Below are 25,443 nucleotides of genomic sequence, written 5' to 3'. Positions count from 1 at the left end.
CCTTCGGCCGTATCTCCTCCCGGGTCCTACTGCCTGCTTCTTATCCTCTTACCGACTCCTCGCGTCAGGATAAATCTCAGGGCCCCAATTTACGGATAGTCTCACCTGGACAAAGCAGCATTTTGAAAACTGGCATGTGTTTCACATTGAAAGCCCCCAAGCCTGTGCGGGGCTGGTGGAGAAGGCCGCCACCTCGGCTTTCTCGCGTGAGTTCTAGTGCGCTACGGAAGTCCAGGGGTCACACGGGGGTTAGCCCTGGGGGGGGGGGGGGGGCGAATACGACAGGTGGTCTCGGCATGGAAATCACTCCCTCTTCGCAGGGGCGCGGCGACGCCGTCCTCCGAGGCCGCGGCCGCGCTGCGGGCCCCGGGCTGCGCTGGCGGCTCCCCGGCTAGGCGGCGCTGCTGCTGGAGCAGGGCGTGCTCTGCGTGCTGCCGATGCTGGGCGCCGCGCTGCTGTTCTCCGAGGCCGGCGGCGACGTGGGCACTTGCTGCCTGCCCGCCGTCTCCCCTGCGGGGAAGGAAGAAAAGGGACAAAGGAAGACGCGTGTGGCGTGTGTGCATCCCTGACCGGACCGTTTCCCCGTCCGCCCGTTTCATCCGCTGTTTCTCTGGGCGCCGCGGGCGGAAGCAAGCCGACCGGGCCTCCCACAGAAAGGCCTTCGGTGTGTTGGTGTTTTTAAAGCCTCTTGCGTGGCGAGAAGAGAAGGGTTTTCAAGCTGACTGATGGGCAGTTTTAGCGACTAAGACCCGACAGAGGCCACTGAAGCCTCCGGATCTCGGTGCCTCGGCCCCGTGAAGAAACCACCACCACGTGCACTGTGTGCACTACGCAGTGTGTGCTCTGGGGCCCTGGACTCAGGAAACACCGCCGGCCTCTTCGCACGGAGAGGTCTGCAGGGTGACACGTTTACACCGTAGCGACAGAGGCCTGGCCGCTCGCGGGGCCTTCTTCTGAATCGACTTGCTCAAAATGGGGGTGGTGAGCCTCGACTTTGCTGGGGCTGTAGCAGAGAGAGCTGTGTGCCCCAAGCCCACAACTCACCTGAGAAATGGACTCTAGGGCAAGCCTGCTCCCAGAAAAATCTTTGCGGGGAAGGAGCTGAGCTGATCGCACGCGGGGAGCGTGGTTGCCAGAGAACCACCTCCTCCATCCTGCAGTTCGCTGGGGGTGCAGCGAGAATATCTCCTAACACGTGAAGCATCCCACTTTTCATGACACATCCCACTGCATTTTAACGAAGCCCATTCCTCGTGCCAAATGTGCAGTGCTTTGGAGGAGGAGGAACCCCTGGGGTCACACACATGGTTTGCATTTAGCACTGCAAAAGGCCCTAGAGCGAAGTCTTTTCTTCAGCGAAAATGGTCTCAGGGCGGCCCTCAAAAAATGGCTCTGCGTAGGGAAAAGTGATCAGCGCTCCAACGAAAAACACTGCACGTTCTCTGAAAAGTCACAGCATAAACTTAATAAACTTCTGGTCAGCGGTCTCCTGGCGCTCCTCCTCCCCCAATGTGGGAAGCCCCAGAGGGCCAGGTCTCTTGATGAATGAGCCTCCTCTTTCCTGTCATGCTGAAATACACAGCTATCAGCCAGAGAGATAAGCAACCCTCTGGCCGCTTCATTAAAACAAAACTCACAGAGCAAAGGCTCTACGCTTCAAGGGCAGGATCTTAGCCCGTTACTTCCATTCCCTTGCTGGGGCCCCTCAAAAGACTCTGCCAAAAAAGCAGCTCTGCGAAATGTAGAACCGGCTCGTGCCCTAGCGTCTGGTTACAGATTTCCCTGTCACCCATTTCATAAACCACACAACTACCACACACATGCTGGCATCAACCTCATGGCATTTATATGCTCGCTGCATTATTTGTCCCGTGCTGGATTTCCTCTGATTATCTTTTCTTCTGGGATTGGTGGGATAGAGAGGGGATAGGGGGTCAATATGCCTCAGAGGCAGAGAAACTGTGTTTTCACTCTTCTTGGGTTTTTTTTTGTTTTTTTTTTTAGGCAATCTATATTTTGGCCCCTCCCCAGCATTGCCCTCTACCCTGCATGGATGTATGTAATAAAAGATGGGGAAATTTGCCTTATTGACAGTGACTTTTCTGCCAGAAATTCACTTTCCCCAGAGTGGGAGCATATTTCTAGAAGGAAATCAAATCTCTTAGCTATTCTGATGTCAAAAACCAAACCAAAACAAAAACCCAGAAACAAAAAAAACCAAAAGCCTACAGAGACCTGAACGACTCGTGATATATTTTAAAAAATTCAGCTCCCTTAAACCCACATGTTGATCCACACCCAGCTGGATCCTTATGTTATCAATTAGAAGGACGAATGTGGCTGTGCGTGAAGCACATTTTAAAAACATCTTTTCCCCATTTAAATAGAGGCTATACCAGAAAAGCAGGAGGAATCGACACTTCACCTCTCCTTTTGGCTCACCTGGACTTCATTTGTGCAGCCTGATAGCAGCTAAAGCAAGATGGCCTTGCCTCATTTGTCGACAATGAACAAGCGTCTCATCCAGACCTGGACATGTGCTTGATTATTCTGAGTCAGGAAAGGTGCCAGTTCTACTCCCTGCCCAGGAAGTCTGAATATTTGCTTTCTGATGTCTATTTGCCAAATACAATTTGTTGCCATGCCAGTTTATTTTAATCAGTGCCTATTAAAAAGGTCTTTCAACTTCCAGTTTTGGAAACTCTGGTGCTAATGCAAAACACTGTCCAAAATGAAAGCTCAAAACAAAGAAGCCCCCTATACTCAAGACTGCAGGATGCGTTTCACCATGGTGTACAAGTCAATTTAACCTAATAATCTACTGACTTTGAAACAGCATTATATGCTGACAGATGGTAGCTACACTTGCGGGGAACGTTGCAGAATGTATAAACTTGAGGAATCACTATGTTGGACACCTGCAACATGTAACACTGTGTGGCAACTACACTTCAGGGGAAAAAATTAGGAAAAAAAATCATCTCCTGACTTTGAGCCAATAATGTGCCAAGCCAAGGAGAATCTTCATCTGAGAATCTGCCCAGAAATACGGAAAATACCCTCTTCTACCGTGGTGGCTGTTTTCACATGTAAGACATCAGATTTCTCAATATAACCAAGTTATTAAAAACTTTTACCTTCTCAGAAATTAAGACAAAGTTTTTCGTTGTCTGATAGAGGTGGTGCTACAGAAAAAGTCACCATGAGAAACAAAGTTTAATGTGCAGACACTTCTGCTTAACAAGCCAATGGAGTTCCCCTGGGTTTTCTGAGCTGGGCCCTTTGGTTTTCTGCTATCACGGTGACCTCTCATTTCTTGGAGCACTGACTTTCTCTAACACATCCCTTGGGTGACAAACACAACCACCCTTCTTCTGGAGAAGATGGGCAGCGAGGACCACAGGACTAAGCAGAGTAGCCCCACTTAGCAAATATAAGGAGTCCAAGGAAGGATCCTTGCTGCTCATAAACATCACAGTTGGCCATCAGAAGAAATGTGTTCAGTCTTCACACTTTGCTCCTAAAATTTCACACCCCACTGAGGAAGAGAGATGTGGGGAGGAAGGGTAGTAAGGGAAGAGGCATTTGGAGGAGGGTGTGTTAGAACTAATTTGACCCAGCTCACATATTCGCCTGTGGCTGAGCTGAGCTATTGCCAAAGATGCTTTCAGAAACAGAAAAATATATTTCTTAAGGGATAATGTTTTATTTCTTTTGCTTGGCATGGAGTTGTCCAAATCTGATTTCCTGCCACCTTTGGCAGTCTACTTTACAACTGGATTCTTATCTCTGTGTCTTTCAGCATGGCAGGTCGTGGGGAAGAAACTTTATCACAGAAAGATGTGAATAACACAGAGAGGCTCTATGGGGAAACAACAACAGAAGAATTTTAAAGAAAGGTGAGAGGAATCTCAAACATTTAGCCCAAAGGAGAAAGTTTGCAAATATCACCCAAAGAGGATTATTATAAAGAAGAGCAGACAGCTGTTCTTTATCTCTCTTGAGGGCAGAACATGAGGAAATGAGTTTAAATGGTAGCAAAAAGGATTTAGGTCACAGAGAAAAGAACTTGCTGATTGTGGGGATTGGTTAGTTATAAGGGGAATTTATGGAATCTCTTTCTTGGAAGATACTTAAGCACCGGATTGAAAACCATATGCCTGGGGGTGATTTAGATTTACTATTACTTGATGCTGGAAAGAAAAAGATACTGTCCGCTAGGCCAATGTGTTGTTTGCAATTATGTACCAATCAATGTCTCAATCTCTTGATATCTTAACTGTAATTATTTTACAAGCTTACTCCTGTAAGGAGAGTGAACTAGACTACCATTAGTTTATAGAAATTTTCAATCACTATTTATCATTTTCAAAAATTGTCCCTCCCTACTTTCTGAGCTAAAAGACTTTCCTTCTGCAGGCAAACTCAGCAGGAGGGGTAAATTTGATGTTGTTATAATTTATGAGGAAAGGGGGAAATATTCCAAGGCAGGAATGAGTGAATGAATGAATTTATTTTTAAGATTTTATTTTTTTGACAGAGAGAAAGAGAGCACAAGCAGAGGGAGAGGGAGAAGCAGGCTCCCCGCTGAGCAGGGAGCCCGATGTGGGGCTCGATCCCAGGACCCTGGGATCATGACCTGAGCCGAAGGCAGACACTTAACAGAAAGAGCCAACCAGGCGTCCTGCAAGGCAGGACTTTAAGACCTTTCAGAATAGGGCACCTGGGTGGCTCAGTCGTTAAGCATCTGCCTTCGGCTCGGGTCATGATCCCAGGGTCCTGGGATCGAGTCCCACATCGGGCTCCCTGCTCGGCGGGAAGCCTGCTTCTCCCTCTCCCACTCCCCCCTGCTTGTGTTCCTGCTCTCACTAACTCTCTGTCAAATAAATAAATAAAATCTTTAAAAAAAAAAAAGACCTTTCAGAATATCCTATCGCTTTCTTTCTATATTCCTGCAGTATGGCCAACCTATTTGCACCTGCATTTTGGTTTTCTATGGCTATCTTACTTTATTTTTTATTTTTAAAAAGATTTTTATTTTAAGGAATCTCTATACCCAAATGTGGGGCTCCAACTTACGACCCCGAGATCGAGTCACCTGCTCTACCACCTGAGCTGGCCAGGCGCCCTGTAGCTATCTTACTTTTTTGTTTGTTTGTTTTGTTTTCCTTTAGAATTATTTTATTAAGTCATAAATGTACAACAGCTTCTTAACTCTACACACGGTGGATCCTGCCGTCTTTATGGTTGCACCTGGGTTCCCACCTGGATCTTTCTGATCGCCGGGACTGAGTCTCTTGCCCCCTACTTTAGTCATACCTGTCTTGCTGCTCCTCTCTTCACCTGGACTAAACTTGGGAGCCTGAAGAAACTTCAGATTTCTAGAAACATAGGAAGCCCCCACAGATTCTCCTAATTAAAAGCTCTTATCTGACTCAGGTAAACCTAAGGATGTGCTTGACTTCTGCTTTAAGAACACATAGTATGGGGGCGCCTGGGTGGCTCAGTCAGTTGAGCATCTGCCTTCGGCTTGGGTCGTGATCCTGGGGTCCTGGGATCGAGTCCCGCATCGGGCTCCTTGCTCAGCAGGGTGCCTGCTTCTCCCCCTCTCTCTGCTGCTCCCCCTGCTTGTGCTCTCTCTCTCACTCTCAAATAAATAAATAAAATTAAAAAAAAAAACCACACAGTTGGTTCAATTCAGGATTGCTGAATAGAAGCCTGAGGGATTAGGAAAGGCACACCTAATTCAAGACCTCAGCATTTTATTTTGCTCTGTGAAATGCAGCATTCCTTCCACTCTTAGATTTTTCTCTGCCTACACATCTGAGAAACCTTCAGTATCTTACATTTTTGGAGGACTTGGGAGTTCAGGAGACCTTTCACATGCATTCCTGCTTAAGCGTTCTTACTGCCAACAATCCTGGGGAATAGGGATCAGGTTTATGTTTACTAAAAGGAAATGTGGTTAATATACCTGGCTCAGGTAACAAGGCTAGCAGTGGAACTAGAGCTTCAAGTCCAAGGGTTGTACAGATACACGTGGAGGGCGGCCTCCCCCCAGGACCCCCTTCTTTTTCCCTCTTCCTCTCTTCTTCCTCTTATTATCATCAGATAAAAAGATGTACATTCAGATAATTTGAGTACATTCTGTTCAGGGGCCATAAGGCAAGTTAAAGTAAAGATAAATGATGACAACATCTAACCCAGCCTCCTGCATGGATTTGTTTGCAAAAGGAAAGTGTTTTAGCTTGGAGAATGGGGAGGCACAACTTTAGAAACTGATAAACAGCAGCTGAAAACTTCTCTAAACTAAAAATAGTCTAGTTCACTCTTCTTACAGGGTGAGCTACTGAAATCATTACAATTAGGATATCAAGAGACCGAGACATTAACTGGTACAGAATCGCAACCTACACACAGGCCTGGAGGAAAATCTCACCAAACTTAAAAGGCATAAACCTGCAAGAAAGAAGAAGAGGAAGAGGAAGGGGAAGAGGAGGAAGAGGAGGAGGAGGAGGAGGAGGAGGAGAAGAGGAGGAGGAGGAGAAGGAGGAAGAGGAGGAAGAGGAGGAAGAGGAGGAAGAGGAAGAGGAAGAGGAAGAAGAAGAAGAAGAAGAAGAAGAAAAATAGGAATGGAGACAACAGCAGTAAAATATTGGAAACTGGTGAAGAAATGGGTGAGTGACCTAGCAGATTTAAGAGAGCCAGAACCTATGCCAACAGTAAGAAAAGCTGAGAAACAACCAAGGTATAACCCAGAACCCTCAAAAACTCAAGAAATGGTGGCATCAGATACCCCAAAAGAGAGGGTAAACATGGGGCTGCAAGCACTGGGGTTGGCTGACTCCCGTATAAGTAGCAGTGAGATTTCCCTAAATCCCCTTCTTTACTCTGTGTGGTGGGCCCCTGCCCCTCTTCAGCCCCGGAGGAAAACAGGAAGTTTACTCTCCAGAAGATGAAACGGAGAGTCTGACCAACACCAGGACAGCTGAGAGCAGAGAACCCAGCTGAAAGAGGACCCCCAGAACACTGACAGCCAGATCTACACCCTCGAGAAAGAAAACAGGAAAACCTGTTTTACTGAAAACCTGATGAGCTCAAGAGGAAAGATCCAAAGATGTGTTATCAGGAGTTCTTCCGATAAAAGGCCCAGCCAGATCACCCTAAGGGAAGTTCACAAGCAATATGTCCCATCCACAAGCTCAGAACTTACTCATTCTTAGATAATCCTATTTTAGTCTTCTCAGAGAGATAAGATATTATACTCATGAGATAAAAATAGGATATATATTTTTGATTCATAGGAAAATATTTTGGAATTTAAAGATTTGAATACAGTATTTAAAAATTCAGTAGGAAACTGGGGCGCCTGGGGTGGCTCAGTCAGTTAAGCATCTGCCTTCAGCTCAGGTCATGATCGAGTCCTGGGATCGAGTCTTGTGTCAGGCTCCCTGCTCAGTGGGGAGCCTGTTTCTCCCTCTGCCTGCTGTTCCCCCTGCTTGTGCTCTCTCCAACCCCTCTGACAAATAAATAAATAAAATATTTTAAAAATAAAAAATAAATAATAAATAAAAATTCAGTAGGAAACTAAAAGATAAAGATGAAGAAATCTCTTAGAAATTAAGGGAAAAAGTGGAAAACAGAAAAGAAAGGAAAATTAGGTGATCGTTCAAAAGGTTCTTTTTACCCTGAGATCATGACTTGAGCCAAAATCAAGAGTAGGATGCTTAACTGACTGAGCCACCCAGGTGCCCCAAGAGATTCAATTCTAAAATGATTTCTAGAATGAGAGAACACAGAAAATAGGAGAAAACAAATAATTCTAAAAATGTTAATGCTCAAGGACATGAGTTTCTAGACTGAAAGGACTCGGTTAATGCCTGGCATAATGTATGAAAATACACCTAAATCAAGGACTGTTGTAAAATTTCTTCCAGAAAAAACCAAACCAAACCAAACCAAAACAACAACAACAACAACAACAAACAGGCCAGGAATCTGAATGGCTTTGAGTTTCCCAAAAGCAATCTTCAGAGCTAAAGGTCAATGAAGAGTGCTTCTAAAATTCTGAAGGAAAATTATTTATGACCTAAAATTCTATACTTTGCCAAACTATCTACCATGTGTTTGTATAAACTGAAGATATTTTCAGATATGCAAGGTGTGACAAACATTTACTTCTTATGTACCTTTTCAACGAAGAAGGAGGAAGACATGGGATAGATGATACAAGCCATTCAAAACTCCAAAGTGCAGGCAACCCCCAGAATGGTGGTGAAAGAATATAAGAAGATAGCAGTGTCCAAACAGAGAGGGTGACCAGTTCAGACAGGAACGGGTAAGAAGGCTCCAGGAAAGATTTAGTGAAGGAAATGAATCAGAAGAAGCTCTGTTGTCTGAATGTGTTAAGAGAAAATTGAGTCCACTGGCAGAGAGTCAACAGATGAATTAGTGAGAAGTATACAGAAAATTAAGCTCATGTGTGTGCGGGGGGAGATGATCATTAATTCTAGGGAAAATTAAAAGTCATGCAGGAATGGGGCGCCTAGGTAGCTTAGTTGGTTAAGCGTCCAACTCTTGGTTTTAGCTCGGGTCATGGTCTCGGGGTCGTGAGATTGGGCCCCACATTGGGATTCCCTGCTTGGGATTCCCTCTTTCCGTCTGCACACTGCCCCTCATAGCCCCACTTGCATGTTCTCTCTCTCTCTCTAAAAGAAAAAAAATCATGCAGAAGGAACAATAATATATTACATAGCTAAATTGTGATTAGCATTTAGGTAGTCATAGTAATGTAAACAGTAAATACTGATCTACCCCAAATTTCAGTATAATTCTGTTAGGAGGATGGTGGAGATAGGGGGGCAATTAGGGGCATGAATGTATAATTGGGGCACAGGGATGAAAAGGAAGTAAATTCTCATTTTCCAGTGTAGGAGGTGGACAGAAAAGGCCTAAAAGTGATAAGAAGTGGCGATATTATACTCCTATTATTTCGACTTATGGATTAATGTCCAAAATAATCAGCTAAGAGTCAAAAATGGTGCTCTGAGGAGCAAGAAAAGGGAGTGGGGCAGTAGCGGACTCATGTCCTTCATAACATGAACAATAGTTCTTATAGAACTATTTCAGCCTTTAAACTATGTGCGGGTACTACTGTGATAAGGCTAGAAAGTTTTACTAAAAAATAAAAGTAAATACTTTTGCCCCTCACCTCAAAAAAACCTTCATGGACTACAGATTTGGGACTCTTGAACTAGTACGGCTCTCAGGAGCATCAAGATTCCACGGTTCCTTTCTAGCACCATTTCCATTCCAACTGCTCCTTCTCTTTCGCACCATCTCAGTAGAGAAAGTTAAGTTTTAGGAATGGAGTTTTCCAAACAGGGTTAATATGGCCTTAAGGAAGTATCCCTTATGGTGCCCAAAGCTATGGTATGAAAAAGGAGGGATCCAGCTTTCTTAGACTAACACACATTACAGGTATGTAAATAGATAACCCCAATTCAAACATGTGACTTGGTTTTGTGCTCTGTGTTCAGAAGGAACAGAAAGCGTAATCGAAGAGAATCTGTCTAAATTAAGGATTGTTTCTGACACAGAGGCAGATGCTGCTCGAACCCCAAATTATGCCATATAAGGTCTGAGTTCCACAGCTTAGATTACTGCAGAAATTGAACGCACTGAGTCTGTGTTTGTATACACACTTCTCTCCACTGGCTACTCCATTATGATCTTTCTTCATCTAAACTTGCCGCTTAGCTGATCCAGATACGAAACCGAAGGAGTTCTGGACAGGATAGTACCACTGGGGTCTGAAGCGAGCCTTCTTCACACTCATGTGATGTTGGCTTCCCTTAGGAGAAGTCTTTAAAATGAACCAGAGGCTACGTCTGTTAGTAAAAAGTCATTCTGAAGCTTTATCACATGTGATGCTAGAAGGGTTAGAGCCCAAATGACAGTGTCTATAAATCTTTTAACTTCCAAATCAGTGTAATTTATATTGCTGGAAACCATAACAGGAAGGGTTTTGGGGTTTTGTTTTTCTTTCATCTATTTCCAAGCCTATTTCTATATTAACAAAATGTAAAAACTCCTCCCCTTCAGTCTCTGGTTTGTGGGGGAAGGGAGAAGAAACAATAAACTTGGGAATTTAATGAGCAGAGCAATAAAGGCTTTTTATCAGGTTTGTGAGCTTGGCTGTGCACGAGAGTCGGGGATTATCAGAGTGAGTTCAGTGGGGTGTGTGCCAAGAGCAAGGGCTATGCGGTAGCTGGACCTGGCTTCCTGGCCCTACCTGGCCTGAGATGAACTCTCAGGGTTTGAGGGTGTAGCTCAATGGCCAAGGCTAGTCAGGGCTCAGCAGGCACATGTTAAGCCCATATAAAATCCTCAGGGCTACAGAGTCTTCTTGGCATAGTTTCAAGTTCATTCCCAACATACAGCAGAAGCTGCCAACAGCCCTAGAACCTCCTAGCCACGCAGGACATGGGGAAAGATTGTGAGAAACGGCTAGTGTGCGATCTGAATGTGTCCATATTCCCGTGACAAAGTATTTATTCTAAAATGCTACTCCGCTAAAAGCTGTCCCTTCTGGTGCTTTGTATGAGGCGTTCACAAGGAAGACTATTCCTAACTTGATTCACAGTGGTTTGTATATCCTCAGAATCATTACATGTAAGGTTAAGAGTCGTATTTTCTCTCTCACATGAAATATACCTCCCTCAAACATCACTGACTAGGAACAAGAATCTGAGGACTCAAAGCCCCACTATTACACTCTCCTCAACTTTTGCTTTGGACTGTGTGACTTCCCCAAGCTAGGCACAAAAGGATTCGTTCTGCCACAATCTAAAATGACTCAGTTGGAGGATGCAGTATTTGAAGGGAAAATTCTGGTAAGGATTAAGATATGACTTCTCAAAATGCCCTTCCGTACTTCTCCTCCCTTTAAAGCAGTCTTCTTTTCAGATTGTCTGGTTGAATGGCGCAAGGTAAGGCCAAAGATGAAGGCATTCATTGGTTCAGTGGAAAATTAATGAAATTCTAAACAGAAAGGCTGAACCTGCCACGGCCTCTGACTGATAAATCAAGCACAATTTACCTGGGTTCACAGTGTAAACTGCAAGGATCCAAGGACATAGAAGCCCAGCTAGCTCACTAGACATACCCCCAAATGCGTATCTTTCTTGGCTATATCTATCTGCACGGAAACTAAGAAGTAACATAAGGGCAGTCCATTTGTTTCTTCCCCACTGCACTAGACCCCCCTTGCCAGGCCTGCCCTCTGTACTGGGGTCAGAACAGGTTCTCTGCTCAGGCCAGAAGGTTTCAACCTTGGGATTGAGGGGAAGGGGCAAGAGAAGGGTGCGGGGGCACATCAGAATTTTGGGGGAAGAGGAACATAGTTTGAAAACAAAGTGCTTTGTTTCACCATTTTTATTTGTTTGCAATTCATGAAAATATATTTTAAAAAAATTTAAATAACTTTACAGAAGAAAGACATGAGAATTTTATGCTTATCAAAGAGCACATAGCGGGGCGCCTGGGTGGCTCAGTTGGTTAAGCGTCTACCTTCAGCTCAGGCCATGATTCCAGGGTCCTGGGATTGAGCCCTGCATCGGGCTCCCTGCTCAGTGGGAAGCCTGCTTCTCCCTCTGCCTACCACTCCCCCTGCTTGTGCTCTCTCTCTCTCTGACAAATAAATAAAATCTTAAAAAAAAAGAGGACATGGCATGGGTTTTAAAAGGGTCAAGAAATTCTGGTTGAAGTCATTGAGATCGGGGACTCTGGAGGACAGTGCTCAGCCTCTTGGCAAATATGGTAATAAAATCTTAGCTTCCTTTTTCACTTCCTGCCCATTCATACATCTGTACTGAAGTCTTGAGCATTGAGGGAAGGGTTTATATTTCCATTTTGTCTACATCAATTTTCTTTAATTAAACCCTAACCACAAAATAGCTTTATTAGTAGCTAACCTTCACCAACATCTCAATTGCAATTAGCATAGTGTAAACATTCCTTTTCTAACGGTGCTTAAAGCAAATAATATTTTTGCAAAACCCAACTGATGCCAAATATGTCCATGTGCAAACTGTGGGAATGACCTTTCTCTCTCGTTCATTATTATTCCATCCACTCATCCGTGTCACGAAACACTGAAATGTCTGCTGTGTGGCAGACACATAGGACACACACCAACTAATATTCAATGGTCACACTCACCTGTGTGAGAATAGATGTACCACAGGGCCCCCGTCAGGAGTGCTCCGATCACAAACGCCGCAAACGCAATGCCCATCACGGTGAGGGTGTCCAGACCGTGGAAAACTGCTATAAGGAAGGGAAGCCAGTACAGTTTCAGTGAGTCTGCACCAGATGTTGCAATTTTGTATTTGTTTCACAAGCACTGTCAAGAAAGCTGGGCACGGACTAAGAAAATGAGGACAAAATGAGAATCCCAACCAAATGCAATGTCTTTAAAACTTGCACATTTTTTTTCCTCAAAAGAAAAATGAAATGATCAGATTTCCAAGACAGCCTCAGGTTGCATCCTCAGTTTGAAGATGCTTTGGAAAATGAAGTGAGCTCCCATTATCGAAATGTGGTGCATTGCTTCTTATTCATCAAACACTTCCAACAACGAGACAAGAAAACACAGAGAAAACACATTTCAAATAATCTACAAATACATTTTCACGGACATTTATAGGTATGAGAGGTAACAGGAAGATAGGGGGTGGACAAGGAGGAAACATAAGGTAAGGATCAACTATTCCTATAGATTCTAACGTTTCGCTGGTCCCCTCAGATCAAACCCTCCATCCTAACAATTCTGTATTGTGTCATTTAAAACAACCTACTTTTTAACACTCTTCTAACCGTGATCTTTCTATGAGGGGGACGGAAATACTTCTCAATGTGGCGTTATGTCAGTTTTATGGTCAGCAAAACATATAAATAGAACCAATTGTTCCTCCACTTGGCAAAGATGTTTATATTTGAAATTAATTCCAGGCCACAGAAATAGAACATTTCCTTTCATTTAAGAGAACTACCTTCTATGAATCACTTATAAGAAGTTAAAATCAGCTTCCAAGAGACAGGGTTTTCAGTTGAATAAAATTTCTAGGGTGTCTATTTTTTAAAATGTAAATTTAGGGTGTAGGATCTCCCTACTATCTCAATCCCATTTCTATGTTCCTCTTGAGTCAGAAGCAACTCCGGCTGATCTCTATGTAAATTAAATCTCTTTGCCTTTCATCTTACTTCAGTGTAAAATATCTGGTTGTATGGACAAATGTGACACCCCCCTCCCCACCTCCGAGCAGCCCCAGAACTTGTAAGGGCTCAGGAAAAGTATGCCATGCTGCCAAAGATTTTGGAATTTTGGAATTTCCAAGTCCTGATGGCTACTTTTCTAGCCATATGCCCTTTGGTGTGTCAACTTCTGGAAATGGGGATAGCATTGCTTCACCTGCCGAAGGCAGGGAGTAAACAAAAGGAGTTTGTAGAAGGTTTGGGGATCCCGAGGAAGGAATATGAACTGGGAAGAACTCTGGCGGTTAAGACGAACCAAACCATACACTCCACTTAATTTAGTCTGTAGGTATTAAAAGATGATTTGCCTTTTTATGCTTACAGATGCAAAAATGGGGCACCACTGAAAGTTTTGAGGAAAACTCCTCTGAAATTCTAAAAATGGAGATGTCATTTATGAAAATCAGGCTGGGTCAGTATGAAAGAAATATATCCACATGTGTCTCTTTGTGGGTTTATGATACTCTTTCGTGATATTGTTGAAGTAAGACACTTAATTGTAACGGTGTAGTGCTTTGCATAAAGGAACTCACCAGACTGTTATGTGTATGAGGTGAGCCATGGAGACTAACCTAGAGAGTTGTAGGAAAGAATAAAGCATAGATTCTCCCCACAAGGCAACACCATCTAGAAGAGCTATGGGTGCAAAGCCAGAAAGCCCAGGTTATAGTCCTGCCTGAATGCCAATTATAACCACGGGTAAGTCACCGGAATATTTTTTGGTTAGAATTTTCTTCCGTATGGTGACAAAATTGGCTCAGACAAATCCCAATGCATCATTCTGTAGTAGTTGGTCTCTTCTCTTTTTTTTCTTACAAGTCCCCCCTCCTCCCCTTTCCTTGCACACCCCCACTGGACTAGAGATCGTCTCAAAGAGACAGCAACTAGTTCCCTTAGCACTACTTCCCTGAGCAGGTAACTACTATCGATGACAAGTAAAGCAAACCACTCCCATAGCTGTGATTTATTGGTTTTAGATCACAACTGGTATAAGTATACAAATAATGAACTCTCTCTAAAGCTAAGTAAGTTACTACCTTCCCATTAAGGCCACACATGCCAGTGGGTCCACAAATTCACATTTAAAAGTGGCAGACAGGAAAAAAGAAAGAGGATGAAGGAAAGACAGAGGAAAGGAAAAAGTATGAGATTATGAAAAAAAGGGGGAGACAGGGAATGAGAGCAGAGGTCTTCTTATCAAAACTCAAAGTTTGCCAAATGCTCTATAACCAACTCATTCTTATAAAAAGCCCAAGAGGCTTCCTTTCGAAATAGATGCATAAAGACTTACGTGGAGAAATTGGACTCGGTTCCTTAATGCTTGGACCTGTTTCTGAAAAAAAAAAAAAAAAATGATGATGTATTCCACAGAGAAACCAAGTTTTAAGCAAAAGTTCATCACAATCTCAGCAGAGATTGACACTTTCCTATTGGTTAATACTCTGTGAAATCTTTGTCAGTTATCCTCTTTAGATGTCAAAACTGTAACATGGGCTACTCAGAAATGTTAAGCATTGTACTTTGTCAACAATCAATTGTACAGGCTCTCCAATCTGAAGAAAACTTGAAGGCAAACTTAAGGAATTTGAGTCTGACAGCATGTATGTGTGTGTGTACACCTTTATATTTATTTACAAGAGGATTCAATACCTTTAAATACCATATTTCTCCAGTGTATTCATGATGTTTTTCCACTTTCAAAAAATTCTTTTAACGTACACAAGTTTTGTGGGGTGCCTGGGTGGCTCAGTGGGTTAAGCATCCGACTCTTGGTTTCGGCTCAGATCATCTCAGGGTCGTGAGATCGAGCCCTGCATGAGGCTCCATGCTCAACTCAGCAGAGTCTGCTTGGATTCTCTCTCCCTCTGCCTCTTCCTCTCTCTCTTCCTCTCTCTCTCTCACTCAAATAAATAAGTAAATAAACAAATAAGTAAATAAATAAGATCTTTGAAAAAATGTACATCAGTTTTGTAAAAGTGTCCTTATTCTTCTTTCCTTAATGCTATTATCCTATAGTTCAGCTCCTTTTTTAAAAAATAAGAATTTAGGGGTGCCTGGGTGGCCCAGATGGCTAAGCATCTGCTTTTGGCTCAGGTCATGATCTCGGGCTTGGGATCAACTCCCATGTCCGGCTCCCTGCTCAGCAGGGAGTCTGCTTCTCCCTCTTCCTCTGCCTCTCCCCCTGCTCATGCTCTCTCTCTCTCTCTGTCTCAAATGAATAAAAAATTCTTTAAAAAAAACAAGAATTTATTTATTTATTTATTTATTTATTTATTTATTTATTTATTTATCTAAGCGAGCGATAGAGCACGCGCCCACACACAGGGGGAGGGGCAGAGGGGGAAGGAGAGGGACAAGCAGACTCTGTGCTGAGTGGAGCCTGACGGGCAATCTCACAATCATGACCTGAGCCAAAACTAAGAGTTGGATGCAACTGAGCCACCCAGGTGCCACTCAGCATCTTTTCATCATACATCTGCATTATTACAGAGCTTTCCTAACTGGTCTCCTTGTTTCCACCCACTGCCCCTGCTCCTGCCCCAAATATTTCCTCCTCCATATTTTCCCCTCGGAGTGAATTTTCCAGAGCCCAGAGTTGATTATGTTATTGACCTGATTAAATTGCTCCATGACTTCCTGCACTCATAGGAAAAAAATCTAAACTCCAGCCTGGCACACAAAAGTTCTGCCTTCCTTCTCTACCAACCTGTTGCTAGCCTCCTTTCCTAATGGGCCCTTCACCCATGTTGGGCTCCTCATACTTACTTAAGCTCCCCAAATTCTCTATGCTGCTCTGATCATCATACTTTTGCAAGCCATCCCCTGAAATACCCTCCTCCCTCAGACCTGCTTTGTTGGTATGTTCACTGGGAGGCTTTCTCTGACTCTCCCTCCAACCTCCACCCCAGCAGGGCCAGTCTCTACCCACGTGGCTTATTCCACCCCTCAGTTGTCCTACATATACTCCATCACATTGTAATTCTCTAGATTCTTTTCTGCCTGGAGGGCAGGGTCTAGTTCTTACTCATCTGGACATCCCAGGGCTCAGCCTAGCATGGAACAGGCCTGCCAGAAATCGGTGAAGGATGACTAGAATGTTGACAATGGAGACAACAGAGGGAGCTGGGAACAAGGCTATACAACAGTGCTTGTATGCTTTGACATTTCTATAATGCTTTCGTGTTCAAATCTCATTTGAGTTTCACACCAGCCCTGTGAGAGAGGCAGAAAAAGAATTCTTATCACTATTTTACAAACGAGCATCCTGAGACTCTGCTATCATGTGACTTGCCCAAGGTCACAGCTGGAAAGCATCAGGGCAGGGGCTGAACCCAAATTCCAGATTCTGCTTCAGAGGCTACATGACTGGGGAGTGTTGCTCTGTCCTTAGCAGGGGAGCACTGATTAAGAAGCTACTTGTGACTCAGAGTGAGAACAGCACAAACGGGGGGGGGGGGGGCGGCAGAGTGGCTGTATCATGGCCCAACACTTATTTTTGTATGGCTTGTGAACTAAGAGTACATTCTGTATTTCTAAGTGACTGGAAAAAAAACCCCAAAGAATAAAATTTTATGACATATGAAAAGTATGTGAAAGTCAAACCTATTCCATAAATAAATTCCATAAATAAAGTTTTCTTTGAACATAACCACACACATCATTTGTATATTGTTCATGCCTACAATGCTGTAGGAGCAGCCCGGAATTGTCAGGGCAGGCACTGTGCGAGGAACAGACCCGAAACACTCACCAGCTGGCCCTTCCCAGAAAAAGTGTGCTGCGTCCTGGGACACACTCTGCCCCTGCCCTTTCGAGTGGCAAGTGGTGAGTGTTTAGTGCTTCTCTTTTCGTCTCCATTTTCATTCAGTGAAGAAGGAACACATACCTTGTGTTGGAATCCACAGTGGAGCAAAAGAAATTGTGAAAAACTGACCAAACCAGCAGCATTTGAGGTCATGTTTATAAAAATAAAGAAGCTACATAGGATTGTAAATTCTCAGGATTAACCACCTCAGCTGGGCTGCCTACATTCCTGCAGCATGGGGTGCTCGGGTCCAGCTCTAGGGGAAGGAATGCTACAGGATGAAGCAAAGCCACCACAATGGAATGGTGCCCCCCAGAGTTGTGCAACGTGGTGGCGCAGGTTGTAAATAAAATTACTAAAATTAAAATAACTGAAAGCTTTTAAGAAAATCTTTTTTTTTTTTTTTTTTAAGAAAATATATTTCAGTATGCATAACACTCACCAACTACAAAATAACACAAGAAACTGTCTCCAGTGGGTTTGGTCCCATCAGCCTAGTGGCAGAGATAAAATAATGATGGTGATGCCTTCCATTTATACATGTGTGTAGTGTTTTACAACTGACAAAAAGCCTTCGCTTAGATTTTCTCATTTTAAACTCACGAGAACCCTATGAAGTAGGGGTATCTAACCACAAAATTCTACTTCCAAGAAGCAGTGGTTGGATTCACTGAACTAAGTCCAAAGGCATTTAAAGGTCTCTATAGTGTTCACCGTGTGAGAAATATACACACTTCTGGGAAGAGTTCCATCCAATCAACCACCCATGGCTGAACTTTGTCACTCAGAATCTCTAAGTGGTTTTAAATAATGACTCTCCCTTAAGGAGACCTCACATGTGAGAATGTGGGTTTTAGAGCAAGGCCTCTGTGATGGATGGCATTGTTTTAAAATTCTTAATGGACTTATGCTATGATCTAATCCTTCTCCCCCACCCCAAATAGGGGACTTCTCTCAGCGCTAAATAGAAACAGTTGTTGCTTATTTCCCCTGGGTGAAGTTCCTCCATAAACAATAACAAGTACAAGCTGCAGCACTAAGGTTATAGGATTTTATCCTCTTTTTTGTTCCAAAAATTCCCAATAACCCCTGTGTATGACTAAAGGAGTCTGATCTCCACCGGAACCCTATAATCGAGCTGGCATGCTGAAAGGAAAACAGGGGAACACAGCAATATTTACTTTTGGTTTAAGGGTAAAATTGTAAGAAAGGAACCCTTGCTATTGCTGCAAAGAGAATGTTAACAACAGAGATTTATTTGCAGAAAGAACAAACTATAATCAACATTCTGAATTAAATCTCTTCATATACTCTTGAGCAAATTTCGGTGTGCCTCTAGAACCAAATTTCCCTCCTCAGATGGTTAGGCATGGTTTTCACAGATGGGATATTTCTGGGGTTATGCATGAGTAACTGACCACAGCTTTCAGCTTCCAGCTTTCAATTCAGTTCTCCTAAACATGGTAGGATCAAGCAGGCCCGCAGGGAAACAAGGTGCGTACTCGGTACCCACATCTATTGGTGTTTGGCAAAGAGGGAGAGATAGGGAGATGAAGAGAGGCCTCTGTGCAGATCTCTTTTAACATACAGTTTTTATTAACTTCACTGTAAACAATCCCCTTCTCTGGGTTCTTTCAATATTTATGGCATTCACTGCAATTGCCTGGTCACTTATCTGCACCCTTCCACTTGATCAGTGGTTCTTATCTAGGGTGATTTTTGCCCCCCCCCCAACACACCCCACCAGGACATTTGGAAATGTCTGGAGACATTTGGGGTTGTCACAATGGGTAGTGGAGGGGTTGGCTATGGGCATCTAGGGGGTAGGGGCCAAGGATGCTATTCAAAATCCTACAATGCACAGGATAGCCCTCTACAACAAAGAGTTACCCAGCTCAAAAGCATCAACAGAGTCAAGGTTGTGAACCCCTGCCTGACACTGTAAAGTCCTTACAGACAGGGTCATGTGTTTCCTGTATGCCTGGCATATAATAGGTACCAATAAACATTTTTTGGAATAGCCCTAATTGTCATCTATATCTTATTACTGTGTACATCTCCCCAAAACCAAACTTCATGCTGCTTTCAGGGTAGTCTTCCTAAATGATCTGATCATTGGTTCCTTACCCAAGAGCTTTTTTTTTTTAAGATTTTATTTTTTCTAAGTAATCTCCACACCCAACGTGGGGCTCAAACCCACAACCCTGAGATCAAGAGTTGCATGCTCCACCAACTAGCCAGCCAGGCACCCCAATCTTTTGGTGGTTCTTAACTTTTAGAGGTGCATACTGGAATATTTATGGATGAGATGAAATGTCTGGATTTCCTTCAAAACAATCTAGGGACAGAAAGTGATAAAACAAGTTTGGCCATAAATGGGTAGTTGTTGAAACGAGAAGGAGGATTCATGGGACTTCATTCTACTATTCTATTTTTGTATATAGTTGAGATATATATATATATTCCAAAGTAAAAAGTCCCTATGATACCTCTCTCCCTTGGATGAAGACTGAATGACTTAGTCTGTCCATTAGGCATTTCTACCATCTTTCTCCTCAGCTTCTCCTCATCTCTACCTCAGCCTGAGGACAAAACCTGGCTGGGTGCATTAGAGTATTTTTGTTCTGGAAAAATCAAATGTGTTCCAAAAAGTAATGCCTCTCTTGGATTAACTTCCAACTGACGTTCACAACTTTCCTTTTCATTCCCCGTCCACCCCTACTCTCCCCAAAAACCTAGTTTGGCTGAGAGGTTAAGAGGAAGGAAAGGAAATTAATATTTACTGAGTGCCCATGATATGCCAGGTGCTGTCCTGAGCACACTTATTTTTGAAAAGTTATGTAGTGGAAATTCAGTATTTTGAACATTTAACTTGCTAAGAATTACATGTCGTACATAAATCATGGCCTATTTGGGAATGATGTTTATTGTTCTTTCTCACTCACTTTTTTATATGTGCCCTAAATTTCAGAAAAATGATAACTTTTCCCTTTCACCGTTCTCAAAAAATTATCACTGACGTGGTATAGCCATTTTTATTGTGTAAGCCCTACTGTTCTCAAATGCCACAAAAATGGTCACAGCATCCAAAGCAAACTGCACTAACATGCCTATACTTCAAAATATTTCAGAAAATATGGCAGGATGGCACTACCTCAACTATTTTAATTGTTTTGCCATAAACCATAATGTGCATAAAGTATTCATGTTTTCTGGGCTTTTTTTGTGAGTTACAATTCAAAGTCACAGAACTTCTAAATTTTAAGACTCTCTTAAACAGCTTCCATGTTTCCCAACATCTTACCCTCTGGAGAACAGACTTTTTTCCTAAAATTCTTCATCTTTTCAGTTCACAGTCAATTAGAGTATTTGGGTATGAACTTGAACACCAATGTGATATGTATGGCATGAAAAGGAGAAGGAAGTGGGAAGAGGATGTCAAGAGATAGATGTCAATGTTGCTTGTAGTTTATTAAAAACTAGAATCAACCTCCACCTAGCATAAGGCAAAGGGTTTAGAAAGGCACAAACTCTGGAATCAAAGTGCCTGGATTTGAATCCCAGATCCACCATTTATTTATATGTGGTGTGACCTTGGTCAAGTTACTTATTCTTGCTCTATACTTGCCTCACAGAAGGGCTATGAGGATTAAATACGAGGATCCACACAAAGCATTTAGCACAGAGCCTTGTACCAAGTAAATGCTCAGTAAATGTGAGATAATCATTGTTGTCATTTCTATGACTATCACCACCACCAGCACCGTCATCTACTGTTGAAAGTTTTAGCAGCAAAAGAATGTTAACCCAGTGCTGGTTCCCAAGGGACTGAGATGGTGGTTCCGTGCTGCAGAGGCTCGGGCCAGTTCCATTAAAAATGGTGGCCCAGAGGAGGGACCCAGAGTTATTTAGTCTTGGCCTATTCTCTCTGTCCACAGAAGGAAGAAACACCACCTGAAATGTGTCCACACCATTGGTATTGGGAGCTACAGAGCAGCTCTCTGCTTGGCTGTGAAGCCAATAACCAGAGACTTTATCTGCTGTTGCCCCAGAAAACCCAAGTGTTGAAAAATAAGATGGACCAAATGACCATGGAGACCTGGAACTTTGGCACAGCCTTCAAAGAGTATCTGTGTGGTTAAAAGAGGACAGTGAGGGCGCCTGGGTGGCTCAGTCGTTAAGCGTCTGCCTTCGGCTCGGGTCATGATCCCAGGGTCCTGGGATCGAGCCCCACATTGGGCTCCCTGCTCGGCGGAAGGCCTGCTTCTCCCTCTCCCACTCCCCCTGCTTGTGTTCCTGCTCTCGCTATCTCTCTCTCTCTGTCCAATAAATAAATAAAATCTTTACAAAAAAAAAAAAAAAAAAAAGAGGACAGTGAAACATCCCACTGCTTGAGCAATTTTTATCCCTAAAATTCATTCCAGTAAGAGATACTTCCAGAGATACCATAGTATCTGTGGCTTACAACAGTAACATACAAAGCTGGCAGGAAGAATGATCATGACCCTGCTATTATTCAAATAAACTAATGCTATTAGGCAAATGGTCACATTCCCACTTCAAGTTACTATTCCAATTCACTGAGAGGCAGAGGGAAAGCACAGACTCCAGTGGCCTGCCTCATGGAGAAATGATTCCAGAGTCAAAAGAAAATAAACATAAAAGGTGGGAGGAGTCACTCACAGAGCTGAAAACTGCCAGAAAACCGACCCCACTCAGTGCAGTTAGAACACACATTTGCACGCAGCGCCTGGGAAGCTGGCCTATAGTCTAACCTGCATTTGTTTAACAAACCTAAGCAATGAACTTTCTTCACTGCACGTTTCTCCACTAAAAGCTACTCTCGTGAAACTGCTTTGATATTTGGTAAAACTTTCCTCTTGAACTTTTATGTAAAAGAACACTGAACTTTCAGGATAATTACACTAAGTTTAAATAAAAGGAACTACCTAATTTACAAGAGGAATTACTTAGAAAAATACCACCAAACTTAAAAGAAGCATGAATGAATTACTAGAAGTTATACTACTGCATTATTAATGCCCAATTACTGTCGGGCATAGAAAAAAAAGCAGGCTGCTGCCATCAGTTACCCACAGAACTATATCTCTGGAAATAGGTAAGAGTAACAGATGGAGTACGAGGTGGCGGTTGTTATTGTTAAACCACTTTCGCAGTACAAAATGCAGCCAGCTGTTGCCCGATTGTGATATACTTTGCAACCCAATTAATTTACTTATTTCCTCCCCTTGGACCCAATAAACAGGGAACTCTTTGGGCAATAAATTTAAAAAAAACACAAAACAATTTTTTTTTTTTTAAAGTAGGCTCCATGGAGCCCAATGCAGGGCTTGAACTCATGACCCTGTGATCAAGACCTCAGCTGAGATCAAGACCAGAGCTGAGACCAAGAGTTGGATGTTTAACCAACTGAGCCACCTAGGTGCTCCTGGGCAATCCATTTAAAGAAGGACTGTGGCTGGTACACTGTTTCAAATGGTTGAAAACCGGGGCACCTGGGTGGCTCAGTCGGTTGGGTGACTGCCTTCGGCTCAGGTCGTGATCTCAGGGTCCTGGGATCGAGCCCCGCATCGGGTTCCCTCCTCGGCGGGAGACCTGCTTCTCCCTCTCCCACTCCCCCTGCTTGTGTTCCCTCTCTCGCTGTGTCTGTCTCTGTCAAATAAATAAAAAATAAATAAAATAAAATAAAATGGTTGAAAACCAATCAGTCAAAGTAAAACAAACAGCAACAACAAAAGGTGTTGCTGAAGAACTAATGAACATCTACTATGTATGTTTCACACCCCTTTCGGGATGACTGGGAAATGAATTAAAATCTATTTGGCTTCTTCAAACAGTAGAGCTGAGTGTTACAGCTGAAGGGTCTTTGGAAGCCATCTGGTCTAAACCCTTCCTTTTCCAGATATAGAAAATGAAAGTCAAGGACAGAAGGAGAGATCTCCAAAGTCCCATAGCCAGTTAGCAGGGAAAGAGTTGTGCCCCAGGCTCCTGACTCTAAGCCACACCCTCCCCACTATACTCTCTTGCCTTTCCAAAGTGAGCATGCCCCTAGGAAAAGGGCAGATGCCACCACCAGATATGTCAGCAAGAATGGCACTGCTATTTTCACAAAGGTCACTCCACCAAAGAACAAAGTAGACAGCATCCATTCTATTAGGTACTGTGTGCTTATTCTATTAGCCCCTGCTGCCTGGCCTTGCCAAATCCAACAGTGCTTAGATCAGAAGGTCCATCCCAGGGCTAACCCCCAAGCCTAGACGTGGTAGCAGCTCCACCCAGCAGGTCTCCCAGCCAATGCTTACCAACTGGAGACAGGATGCTTGCTGGCTTTCATCAAGGCTCCAGTGCCGTGTTTCTCCTCTGCCCCTTGGGGTGGTGGAAGGAGGCCCAGAGACCTAGCCCCGAAATATCTAACCCCAGAGGCTAGGAATCCACTTTTACTCTCCCAGACCTCTCGTAGTTTGGCACCCTTAGACAATGTTTCTAGGTAGTCATAGGTTGTTTTTAGTGACAAATGTAGCTGCCCAGATAGCCTGAATGTGCCTTTGGTTCCACCCCCCCCCCCAGATGTTGCCAGCTGCCTGATGTGTTCTTGCCCTGTGCCCTTCAGTCGTGATGCCCATCCCATCAGATGCTCTCCACAGTCCACAGGGCCTCAGGTCCATTCCTAACACCCCCGTGGAGCCCAGTTCTGCTTCTCTATTGGTTTGGCTGACTTGGCCTACACTAGGTCTGGCTTTGCCTTGCCTGGCCACCTGAGGCCACATCTCCTAGGACGGCAACCTTCCTTTTCTCCTACAAGAAAGTGCAGACTGCTGAATGCTCCTATGTGTGTAGGAAGAGGCACCCTTGGCTTCAAGCAACAAATGTGACTGTGTACAATTCTGAAACCTGAATTATAAAAATGCATTTGGACAGTAGTTCTCAACCTTTCTTCTGCTCTGACCTAAGATGGATGGTATTCACAAACACAACACCCTCCCCCCCACAAAGGCATCTGCGATCTGGACACAGCCCTGGGACAGCTTGTACTCAGCACAAACACTGCTAGTAGATCATGAAAGATGGGCTGTGGGCTGTTCAATCCTGGCATGCGAGGAGGACCTCGGAGGCTTCCCTCCATACTTGAGGAAGATATTTGAATGGCAAGGGAGAGTGACATTGGGATAGGGACAACTTTGATCTAATATTTAAAAGAGGAAATCGTTGGCAAACCTATCACTAATAACTCAGCTGTAAGGCAGAGCAGACCCAACTATATAAAAGGCTCCTTTGGCAAAAATCCTTTTCTAAAGTTACTAACTGGCCCCTTTTTTTTTTTTTTTTAATTTATTTGAGAGAGAATGAGAGAGAGAGAGCATGTGCACGCACGCATGCGTGAGGGGAACGGCAGAGGGAGAGGGAGAAGCAGACTCCCTTCTGAGTGAGGAGCCCAACTAAGGACTCGATCCCATGACCCTGAGGTCATGACCTGAGCTGAAGCCAGATGCTTAACCGACTGAGCCCCCCAGGCGCCCTAGCCCTTAATGTATCTTTTGAATACAACTGTACTTTGATTTATAGTATTGGAGCTACTGCTTCTTTTTCATTGTTTTAATACTGGAGCTTCTTAAAAGGAGCAGCCCTCAGGCCCCTATTCTCTGACTGAGCCTCCCAAAACGCACCTTTAGCTTCTACTTGCTGGTGGATCACAGCGAGGGGCTTGGTGAATGTCTTCTTATTCTGCATCATGGCCCAGATCATTGAGGCGTCCAGGGAGGTGCAGGCTTCATCCGGGGGCACACACTGCAGAGAGGCAGAGCAAAGCAGGGTCAGGGGTCACTCTGAAGAGCCTGCACCCGCTCGGCCTGCACAGTTGTCCTGCGCCCCTTATCAGACAGCTCACAGCTGTTTACCACAGAAAAACAGGAGATCTGGGTGTTTTCCAAAGAACCATAAATAATCTGGGAGATATAGTGGCAGACCCAGGATAGTCTCAGCTGCACTTGAAGATTCAAATATCACTGGATGGCTTATAAACACTGCTTTTCTTCCCCATCTTCCCACAAAACAACTAGAGGTTTTAGTGTTATTTAGTCTGAAAAGTAAAGAAACTATATGATGAGTGTTGGCCCTTCACCAAGCTGGCTTCACATAAATGGTTCCTGTTTGTGATTTGTGATTGTGGGAAACTTCATGTGCTGCCTTATGAAAGTGACAGATTTTACATTTGTTGTCCAAAAAGATAATCATGTTGTCCGGTTTGTTTGATTTTTTAAATCCTGGTATAGGCTCATTCAGAATGACGCTTTCCAGGGTCG

At 43.7% G+C, this 25,443-nt stretch overlaps 1 protein-coding gene across 3 annotated transcripts in view; it reads right to left on the bottom strand.

The window, feature by feature from the left end:
• Nucleotides 1-269: 269 nt before the first annotated feature.
• Nucleotides 270-25,443, bottom strand: part of TGFBR3 (transforming growth factor beta receptor 3) — a 194,445-nt gene continuing 169,271 nt past the window's right edge. For 2 of the 3 annotated variants that reach the window (XM_032423884.1, XM_032423891.1), the window contains exons 14-17: nt 24,808-24,928; nt 14,609-14,650; nt 12,223-12,330; nt 270-510 (exon numbers count right to left, since the gene is read on the bottom strand). In XM_032423884.1, the coding sequence (XP_032279775.1) occupies nt 392-510; nt 12,223-12,330; nt 14,609-14,650; nt 24,808-24,928 (390 nt within the window). In that variant the 3' untranslated portion in view covers nt 270-391. The remainder of the gene's footprint in view (nt 511-12,222; nt 12,331-14,608; nt 14,651-24,807; nt 24,929-25,443) is intronic. The other variant, XM_032423898.1, reaches the window with a different exon arrangement.

This window comes from Phoca vitulina, unplaced genomic scaffold, assembly GCF_004348235.1.
Source record: "Phoca vitulina isolate PV1807 unplaced genomic scaffold, GSC_HSeal_1.0 scaffold2, whole genome shotgun sequence".
Lineage (NCBI taxonomy): Eukaryota > Metazoa > Chordata > Mammalia > Carnivora > Phocidae > Phoca > Phoca vitulina.
Note: the sequence above shows the minus strand (reverse complement) of the source record. Positions and strands in the feature narration are given on the sequence as shown.